Source organism: Dipteris shenzhenensis, chromosome 4 (assembly GCF_047967505.1).
Source record: "Dipteris shenzhenensis isolate YYH24624 ecotype China chromosome 4, Dip_SZ_1.0, whole genome shotgun sequence".
In the NCBI taxonomy this organism is placed as follows: domain Eukaryota; kingdom Viridiplantae; phylum Streptophyta; class Polypodiopsida; order Gleicheniales; family Dipteridaceae; genus Dipteris; species Dipteris shenzhenensis.
Window position 1 is genome coordinate 42,530,708 of NC_141599.1, and position 10,955 is coordinate 42,541,662.

Here is a 10,955-nt window from a genome sequence, read left to right on the forward strand (position 1 = left end):
ACTTACTTTCTCTAGATTCGAATAGTTTGCCGGTTCTATTGATAAGCACATTGTCAGAGTTTGTGCCCCATTGGTTTGCTTTTGAGGGGAATATATTAGCAAAATATGGTACTTTCAAGGCTAAGATGTTCCATACCTGTTCTCATGCACATTGACTTAACCGATTGAGCTTTGCGACAATCACACTACAAGTTCCATACGTGTACGTTTTACAATTGAAAGATGTCTTGCAATTTGATGAGTTCTTTACAAAGTGAGGTCTTGGCGAGGTAGGCATGTCTTCTTTTTAATTGCGTTAATGCAACAACAATAGTTTTGAAAGGTGAACCCTTTGATGGTGCGATTTCTTTCGTCTCAGATAATATTATACAAGTGTACGCATCTTGGGCGGCTAACCAAATGGAGAACATGAGGGCCATCGACTGACCAGATCGTTGTCGCAGATGGTCCAACCCCCAAAGATTGTGCAGTAGTGAGAATGACATGAACCGAGTTGGACACTCGACCAAATTGACTTTGTGACTTGTTAACAACGTGGGGGAGGCTACAACGACTACAACAACACATGGGTCAATTATTGATCACATATGTTTGGACCAATTCAAAAAAAAAAAAAAACATGGCACAAACTTCATATATTGGTCAGACCATTCATTACTATACACTACCATAACTCCAACATGAAAAAAAACTTAACCATTCAACCACTCCTCCATCCTTTGTAGGCATAGTCCTTGTTTTAATTGGGTGCATGCTTAGTGTGTAGGCACACACAACCAACCCCTTTTCTTGCAAGGGTGGGCATGAGGCGGTGTGTAATTGCTCTGATTTAGAGCTGCGAAAATCTCTACCGCACAGTATCATACTCTATGTGTGGTCTCCACCTTGCTTTCAAACATAGTCTCCCATAGGAAAGGCCCCCATTGAGTGGCGCGAATCACGCTAGTTGGTGTTAGAACCCTTGCTGGCTGTCCCACAAAGTATCCACCTTCAACTACACCAATCGCAAAGGCGTCGTAATTAATGTGGCCGCTTTTTATAAACATACATACCGGCTAGTGTGAACCACATTGCGTGCCTGGCCACCCTCCTATTCTTGCTCTTGTCGTCCCTGCTCGATCGGGTGGTGTGAACCAGGGCCTCATTTGCAGCTCTATCAAGAGCATTCCCATGGCTTCATGGCTTTTGAGCGGGATTTCATGCCTTAAAAGTCAGAGGACAACGGGAGAACAACTCGAATTTTGAGGTGTTGCACTGTGGCCAAAATCATAGTGGCTGTTGCGCATGTTACAAGCCGTTCCCGTGTGTGGCAAAGGAGGCAAATTTGCTTCTTTTTGCCAGGGCCTTCCATGTTCCCACGTAAAGCTCCTATATTTGTGATGCCAAACCTTGGCAAATTGTAGCACCGATGGAGACGGAGTTTGGGGCTCTCTATTCGGGCAAATCGGGGCTAGGAGTGAATATAAGGCTTTGATTCATCTCTGGGCAGTCGCTTCAGTCAACATTGGCGCAGAAGGAGGTGTTGCAATGGCACATCAGGAGCATTTGCAAGGAATGGCCAGCAGCTTGGTCGCAGGCACGATTGCGATGCCATGCTTTGTTATGCCAGGGGGTTGTAGCCTTGGCGTACGCAGGAATAGCCTCTTAGGATCTCTTTTAGAGCCTTCCTATTTGTTCAAAGCCTTTGGAATATCAGGCTCCCCTATTTGTGCGCTTAACATCAACGTATTTCGCGATGTTAACAGGGAGCTTGGCCACCTGTAGAGCAAGCCGATTTAATTGCCGGCAACCTATTTTTTGGCTAACCCGGAATTTCGGATGGAGAAACATACCACGCAGGAATGCCCTCTTATACAAATTGCTACGCTCTGGTGTAAAGACGTTGGCTACCTACTCGTGCACGAGGCCTCTAATTTCTTCAAGTCCTCCATGGCGGAGCAGCCAGCCCGGGAGCCCTCTTTTTTTGTTTTTTTTTTCCCGGAACAATAGTGGAGGCACAAACAAAACCAAAAGACGCGATGACTAAACGCGAACGCGTGGGATGCAAGGGCAAAGATTGCATGACCAAACTCAACCTGCCCATGGGAAGGTGGATAAAGAAAGGTTAGGGTTTGGAATGATGAACGTTGGGAAGGGAAAAAAAAAAAAGTGACCGTTAGGATGGGTTTCTGAGGAAACATACAAAAACGTTTCTTCTTCTTCATCTTCTTCAAATGCTCTCAAGCTGCTCCATCGCCATAGCCATCCTTCGATCGCCATAGCCACCCATCCCCTCAAGCTCTCATCCATTTTGATTCCTCTCACGCTCCCTTTCACTTCCATCTCTGCTCTCTCATTTTGTTGTTGATCGATCCTTTCTCTCCTTCTCATCCGTCCCTGCCTGCTCTCGACGGCAGCGGACGGACCTTTGCTCAGCCCGGAGGATCCGTAACATCGATCTCTTTTCCTTTGCTCAGCTGTTGGTTTGCTCGATTCATTGCGTTGATCTGTCGTCGAACCTGTATCGATTGGAAGACAGTAGCTTAGTGCGCATTGCTCTCGTTAATAGATTTCGAATTTGCCTGATCGTCTTGTGGATTGAGGTGTCGGAACCTTTTTGCCCTTAGATTTGCGATTTCCAAATCCTCTGAACCGAGGAAACCGCGACCATTGTTCTTGTTCTTCGTTTGTCTTTTGTCTTGCGATGGCAACTCCACGCCGCAGTCCATATTCTAGCACTCGGAAGGCTGGCAGCTGGGCAGAGCGTCACCCTCTCTCTGAGAATGCGTCGCCTGACCTACATGCCCGAAAGACGCAGCACCTGGTAAAGATCTTGCGTCTTCGAGAGTGCAGCGTATCTGCGAAAATCGTGCTTCTTCGATCTAAGTTTGGGGGTGCGGATCCGCGTATTTGCAAAAGTCGATTCGTCGGTCACATTTCTTAACTATTGTTTCGTTTCAGGGTTGTCGCTTTATTCCTTCTCGTACCTCGATTGATTTTGACGTAGCGAACTACATGGTCGCCAAGGAGAATCATGACAGTGAGATATCTCCTTCAAAGGTAAAAGAAACTTTGTCTGCAGTGCTCGGATTCAGTTGTACCATCGAAATCTCAGCTGTTATCAAGCTCATGGAAAAACCGATTCGTCTTCGCAGGAAGAATACAAGAAACAATTGGCTGGCAACTTGTTGAAGGACAGCAACATTTTGCAGAAGAACAGCAGAATATTAGCGTTCAAAAGCAAGCCCCCTCCACCGCCAGACGGTTTTGAGAAAAACGTCCGATTGCTATACTCCGAGAACGTTCAAGCCGGCTCTACAAAGCGTAGCAAAACGTTCCGTCATATTCCTCAGGTGTCGTAAGATTCTGAGGTGCGTCAGTAATTGTCAATCATAATCTGGTCGCTGGTGCCTTTTAGCTAATGCGACTTCGTATGGTGGTGCAGTCGGCGGAGAGAACACTTGATGCTCCTGAGTTGCTCGACGACTACTATTTGAACTTGCTGGATTGGAGTTCAAAGAACGTTGTGGCAGTTGCTTTGGGAAACACAGTGTATTTGTGGCATGCTAGTTCGGGATCGATCGAAGAGCTGATGCAGGTGGGGGAAGATACTGGCCCGGTGACGAGTGTAAGTTGGGGTCCTGATGGGAAGCACATTGCTATAGGTCTGGACAGTGGTGAAGTTCAACTCTGGGACTCGACGGCTCTGTGCCAAGTCAGGTCAATGAAAGGTCACACTGGTCGGGTTGGAAGTTTGTCGTGGAATGGAGGACCTATCGTTAGTTCTGGCAGTCGTGACAGCTCCATCTTCAATCATGACGGTAAGCTGAGGTTCCGCCAACCAACAAACTCGAGTCTTTGTGCTTCCGATCTTGTTCCTTCAGATTTCCTTACCTATTCTTCACTGATGTTTGCAGTGCGTATAAGAGACCATCTCACAGCGAAGATGTGTGCTCATGAGCAGGAAGTTTGTGGATTGAAGTGGTCTTTGTCTGGCCAGCAGCTCGCTAGTGGAGGCAATGACAACCTGCTACACATTTGGGATGCATCAATGATGGGAAATGGTTCATCTTTGTCCTACCTCCACCGCCTTGATGACCACCAGGCTGCAGTAAAGGCACTGGCCTGGTGTCCATTCCAGAGCAATCTCTTGGCTTCTGGTGGAGGAACGGCCGATCGCTGCATCAAGTTCTGGAATAGCCAGACTGGAGCCTGTCTAAACAGCATAGATACAAGTTCTCAAGTGTGCTCTCTACAATGGAGCAGGCATGAACGGGAACTCTTGAGCTCGCATGGCTTCAGCCAAAATCAACTCTGTTTGTGGAAATATCCTTCGATGGTAAAAATGGCAGAGCTAAGGGGCCACACATCTAGAGTTCTGCATCTGGCCCAGGTGAACTTTTTCCCCTACACAATCAGACATTTCATATAGTACAACTTCGTAAGGAGCGTTTGTAATAGCCTATTTACTTAAAATTGGTTTGCATCTCTACAGAGTCCGGATGGTTACACTGTTGCTTCAGCTGCTGGGGATGAGACATTGCGATTTTGGCAAGTTTTTGGAACGCCAGACAGCAACAAACACCAGCAGCTCGCCAGGACCAAAAGTACGGATTCAGGTATCAGCAATTGCTCTATGATCAGGTAAGGTAGGATCAGGTATGTCTATCTTTTGCTTTTGGCATCTGTCTGTGATGCTTGTACATAATGTTTATACGTCTCTTTCTTTCTTTTCTGTCTTTTGGGAGAGAGGGGCGAGCAATGTAAACTACTCGATAAAATGTACAACTCTAATACCCTGGAAGAACTCATGCAATTAATCTCCCAACTTCCCTCTGCCTTTGATGGCATCTGACGGCGTTTATAAACGCCAATAAGATCATTGAGATGTTGTCAGCTGTAGTTTATCACAAATCATTTAGTTTTGACGGATTGATCTGACTGGCCTTTACAAGGATGCAAGCGTGCTGCTTGGACTTTGTTTTTCCAGTAATCAAGCATGCTTGACTGATTTGGATTGCTGTTTGGAAAGGAAGTTAATAATGCATTGATGTTTGTAACTATTGTTTGTGAGCCCTTCGTTGATCCCTCGATCACAAAGAGGTTGTGAAAGTTGGTAGCCGACTGGAAATTTTTTAATGAATGAACTTTTCTATACACATGGGCTAGCAAAATATCCAGGCAAAGCATGGATATTTTGCTAGCAAAAGTGGGATGGTGATGGATGGTTCCCACATTAACTTCACAATCCCATGCCATCAAGGTACACATCATCAAGGCCTTACACATCATCTTCCAGGCAGCATCCGTGAAGCTGTTTTCAAGATCTCAGGATACCTGGTGGGTAACTCATGGAAGGAGCTCTGGATAAGTCACAGATCTACTAAGCATTGAATGCAGAAGGAAATTGGATGTATTTTGATCATTCTGATTGAATGCTCCCACAGAATCATGGCTCATGATTTAGATGGTTTTGAGAGTTCCAGCAGTTGATCTCTGGATGGCAGAAAGGTTGTGAAAGTTGGGAACGTGGAGACAGGGTGATGACTTGGTAGATGACATGGCTTTTTTACTGGCACATGAAATGTATACACGCATGCTGGATGCCTGGTGAAAAGGCTAGTGATGGATGGTTCATTAAGGATTAACTACCAACTGGATATTTTTAAAAGGAGAAATCTTCATACATTTGGTCAAAGCATGGTTAAGATGGATTGTTATGCATGGTATGGTTCTTACGGCTCAACAAGATCTGTTTACGGATTTCCAAGTTCTCACGATTGCTACCCAGTGGGTCACTCGTGAAATGAAGTCTACAAAGAAGTTGGAGATCTACAGATTTAGTAGGATGTTAGTAATATTTTTAAAAGGAGAAATCTTCATACATGTGGTGAAAGCATGGTTAAGATGGATTGTTATGCATGGTTCCTACGGCTCAACAAAATCTGTTGACGGGTTTCCAAGTTCTCAAGATCGCTACCCGTGGGCTTCACTCGTGGAAAGAAGTCAGTCGTGGGTCATGCTTTGAGGTCTTTCCAAGTTCTCAGGGTTGCTACCCAGTGGGTCCACAGATTGCTTGTAGTCCTCAGTTACAGCAGTGAAAAAAGAAATATTCAGTCCCGTCTATGCAAAGTTGTGAGAGAAATTTGCTAACAAATCTCCCTTTTTGCAACATAAATTTGTGTAGCACATGTCTGTTGTCACCTGAACATGGCAGTGATTTGTATTGATGCTGTGCTTTCATTCTATATCTGACAGAATGGTCAAACTAACTAATGCTCAAGTTAAACTGCACAAGGTCTGCAGCTCGGTTAAGCAAGGTCAAGTTCAGTTCGAAACGTGAAGGTCCACAGATTGCTTGTAGTCCTCAGTTACAGCAGTGAAAAAAGAAATATTCAGTCCCGTCTTTGCAAAGTTGTCACCTGAACATGGCAGTGATTTGTATTGATGCTGTGCTTTCATTCTATATCTGACAGAATGGTCAAACTAACTAATGCTCAAGTTAAACTGCACAAGGTCTGCAGCTCGGTTAAGCAAGGTCAAGTTCAGTAGACTGGGGACTCTTTTAGCATCCAGTGAACAAGGTGGTCACCACCAGACAATGGGCTAACAAATCTCCCTTTTTGCAACATAAATTTGTGTAGCACGTCTGTTTTCACCTGAACATGACAGTGATTTGTATTGATGCTGTGCTTTCATTCTATATCTGACAGAATGGTTAAACTAACTAATTAATGCTCAAGTTTAACTGCACAAGGTCTGCAGCTCGGTTAAGCAAGGTCAAGTTCAGTTCGAAACGTGAAGACTGGGGACTCTTTTAGCATCCAGTGAACAAGGTGGTCACCACCAAGGACTTTGGTAGACAATGGGCTAGAAGAATCCAAGCAAAGCATGGTTAATAGGAATGTTGATGTTGATGTGCCAGCAACATGCCTGCTACCTGGATTGGACATCAACAAGGTCTGATGAGGTGTTTCGAAGGCAGGATTGCTACCGGTGCGTAACTAACTCATGGGAGGAATTCTGGATAACAAGTTGGAGCTCTCATAGATTTGCTACCATCAAATTAAAATAAATCAAATGATGTAGATAATGGCATTTGTTTCGATCAAAATTATCGATGATTGAATGAATGCTCATAGCCATGCATGGCTCATAATCATGCAGTCTCACCTATTTCCTGTCTTCATAATTATCATTGTTAGCAACATGCCTGCTACCTGGATTGGACATCAACAAGGTCTGATGAGGTGTTTCGAAGGCAGGATTGCTACCGGTGGGTAACTAAACTAACTCATGGGAGGAATTCTGGATAACAAGTTGGAGCTCTCCAGTGAACAAGGTGGTCACCACCAAGGACTTTGGTAGACAATGGGCTAGAAGAATCCAAGCAAAGCATGGTTAATAGGAATGTTGATGTTGATGTGCCAGCAACATGCCTGCTACCTGGATTGGACATCAACAAGGTCTGATGAGGTGTTTCGAAGGCAGGATTGCTACCGGTGCGTAACTAACTCATGGGAGGAATTCTGGATAACAAGTTGGAGCTCTTATAGATTTGCTACCATCAAATTAAAATAAATCAAATGATGTAGATAATGGCATTTGTTTCGATCAAAATTATCGATGATTGAATGAATGCTCATAGCCATGCATGGCTCATAATCATGCAGTCTCACCTATTTCCTGTCTTCATAATTATCATTGTTAGCAACATGCCTGCTACCTGGATTGGACATCAACAAGGTCTGATGAGGTGTTTCGAAGGCAGGATTGCTACCGGTGGGTAACTAAACTAACTCATGGGAGGAATTCTGGATAACAAGTTGGAGCTCTCATAGATTTGCTACCATCAAATTAAAATAAATCAAATGATGTAGATAATGGCATTTGTTTCGATCAAAATTATCGATGATTGAATGAATGCTCATAGCCATGCATGGCTCATAATCATGCAGTCTCACCTATTTTCTGTCTTCATAATTATCATTGTTAGCTTGATGAGGAAGTTTGCTCAAACATCTCCCTTTTTGCAGTTACTTTATCAACTTCTGTGGACCTAAACATGACAGCGATTTGTATTGATGCTGTGCTCCTTTCTCTGAAAGAACAGTTTTAACTAATGCTTGGACCAACTACTAAGTCTAGAGCTTGATTCAGCAAGCTCGAGTTAGGTACGGGTCAGTTTTTGGTGCAAGCATTAAGCAGGTATTACAGCTTGATTAATACTCCTACAGTTCAAAAAAAAAAAAGTTGGAGCTCTCCAGTGAACAAGGTGGTCACCACCAAGGACTTTGGTAGACAATGGGCTAGAAGAATCCAAGCAAAGCATGGTTAATAGGAATGTTGATGTTGATGTGCCAGCAACATGCCTGCTACCTGGATTGGACATCAACAAGGTCTGATGAGGTGTTTCGAAGGCAGGATTGCTACCGGTGCGTAACTAACTCATGGGAGGAATTCTGGATAACAAGTTGGAGCTCTCATAGATTTGCTACCATCAAATTAAAATAAATCAAATGATGTAGATAATGGCATTTGTTTCGATCAAAATTATCGATGATTGAATGAATGCTCATAGCCATGCATGGCTCATAATCATGCAGTCTCACCTATTTCCTGTCTTCATAATTATCATTGTTAGCAACATGCCTGCTACCTGGATTGGACATCAACAAGGTCTGATGAGGTGTTTCGAAGGCAGGATTGCTACCGGTGGGTAACTAAACTAACTCATGGGAGGAATTCTGGATAACAAGTTGGAGCTCTCATAGATTTGCTACCATCAAATTAAAATAAATCAAATGATGTAGATAATGGCATTTGTTTCGATCAAAATTATCGATGATTGAATGAATGCTCATAGCCATGGCTCATAATCATGCAGTCTCACCTATTTTCTGTCTTCATAATTATCATTGTTAGCTTGATGAGGAAGTTTGCTCAAACATCTCCCTTTTTGCAGTTACTTTATCAACTTCTGTGGACCTAAACATGACAGCGATTTGTATTGATGCTGTGCTCCTTTCTCTGAAAGAACAGTTTTAACTAATGCTTGGACCAACTACTAAGTCTAGAGCTTGATTCAGCAAGCTCGAGTTAGGTACGGGTCAGTTTTTGGTGCAAGCATTAAGCAGGTATTACAGCTTGATTAATACTCCTACAGTTCAAAAAAAAAAAAGTTGTTATAACTGCTTGTCTCATTCAAAGGAGATTATAGCTTTGCTGACTCCAGCAAGCTCAAATTGGTTTTACTTTATTGCTCCTTTCATTCAAGCAAGCTCAACAAACAGCTAGTAGGACCCATCAATAAGCAAGCTTACTGCTAATGCAGACCACCTACTTTGTGCTCCTTTCATTCCAGAAAAGATTAAAAGCTCGTTCGTATTAGGTTCTGAGGTGAGACAGGAAGGGGATGGTAATTTGGGCACTAACTCCGTGGGTAATTTGCAGCAAAGCTTAAAAACACGAAGGGGATACAAATACGTGGAGTACACGTATGGTGTCTTGGGCACAAAGTGTTACAACCATCCGAGCAAACTCAGCTAGCTACGTAGAGCTGGATTATGCCTGGTTGTCTCATTCAAAGTAGCTGCTTGATATACAGACCAGTGTTTGTTGCTCCTTTCATCATGCTAGCTCAATCAACAGCCTAATTCAGAGTATCCGTGCCTAGCGTGTGCTGCTTGGGTACAAGCAAGCTCTAGTTGAGTGCAATTACAGACCACTATTTGTTTGCCTCTTTCATTCAAGCAAGCTAAACTGACACCTACTAGGACCAAATAAAATTTGCTGGTCCATCAACTTCCAAAAGTTTAGCGGTACAACCTCAAGTTATTGCATGATAGCATTCATTTAAGGATAACCTCACCCTTAGGATTAGGAGAACCTTTAAATCCTCTCTCACATTGTCCTCATGATAGCATTCATTTTAAAGCCCTTGCACAATCCTCATTAGATAGAGATGTGAGAGATCCATAAAAGCGAAAAAGTAGATGAATTGGATATGTAGTGGCTTAATGATGCACACAGTAAAGGGGATTGAGATTGCGAGACATAATGAATTGAAGGCGCAAACACACACGCTCACACACACACACACACAAAGCAAGTGAAAACTTGGACTCGCAATCTATTATGTCTCGCAATCTCAATCCCCTTTACTGTGTGCATCATTGCGAGACATAATGAATTGAAGGCGCAAACACACACGCGCGCGCACACACACACACAGAGCAAGTGAAGAAAACTTGGACTAATTAATATATATATATATATATATATATATATAAATTAAGAGAGAGAGAGAGAGAGAGAGAGAGAGAGATGTGCGAGATCCATAAAAAGTGAAAAAGAAGACGAACAGACAATGAATTGAAGGCGCAGACAAGTGTACACACACACACACAGATGGAGAGCAAGTGCATGCAAACTTGGACTAATAGAGAGAGAGAGAGAGAGAGAGAGAGAGAGATGGAGAGAGCAAGTTATGACAAGTGAAAACACGCACACATGGAGAGCAAGTGAAAACTTGGACTAATAGAGAGAGAGAGCAAATGAAAATTGGACTAAGAGAGAGAGAGAGGGAAAATAGCAAGTGAAAACTTGGACTAATTGAAAATTTTCACAAAAGAGTTAGAGAAGCCAACCTCCAACAAGCTTGCCCCATCAAAAGTGAACGATTATAGAACAAGATGAATTACATTCAGTGGGCTTGCCCTCACCATCATGTCGAAGTTTAGCGAGTCTAATGTAGACCAAGGAGTGGTTGGACTAGTAGATGTTTGTGCCGTGTCTATTTTGTTGAATGGCTTGATCTTCCCATAAAAAATGAGATGGAAAGTGAGTTGGAAAAGGCTAATACGTTTTTTCCTTGTCGTATGTTCCAAATATAGAACAAGATAAATTACATTCCATCATGTTTACGTTTGTACTGTGTCTATTTTGTTGAATGGCTTTGATCTTTATACCCAAAT

General features: G+C 43.2%; 1 protein-coding gene across 2 annotated transcripts; it reads left to right on the forward strand.

Annotated features, from left to right (window-relative positions):
- Nucleotides 1-2,640: 2,640 nt before the first annotated feature.
- On the forward strand, nt 2,641-7,002 carry LOC147902891 (cell division cycle 20.2, cofactor of APC complex-like). Of its 2 annotated transcripts, XM_087373280.1 has the most exons (7): nt 2,641-2,803; nt 2,941-3,039; nt 3,135-3,332; nt 3,425-3,800; nt 3,897-4,372; nt 4,475-4,598; nt 6,737-7,002. In XM_087373280.1, the coding sequence occupies exons 1-7, from the start codon at nt 2,684-2,686 to the stop codon at nt 6,751-6,753; spliced, it is 1,410 nt and encodes a 469-aa protein (XP_087229406.1). In that variant the 5' UTR covers nt 2,641-2,683; the 3' UTR covers nt 6,754-7,002. The 2 variants fall into 2 exon arrangements, with proteins under 2 accessions (XP_087229406.1, XP_087229405.1); XM_087373279.1 differs by lacking the exon at nt 6,737-7,002 and having other exon boundaries at nt 4,475-4,627.
- Nucleotides 7,003-10,955: the final 3,953 nt, after the last annotated feature.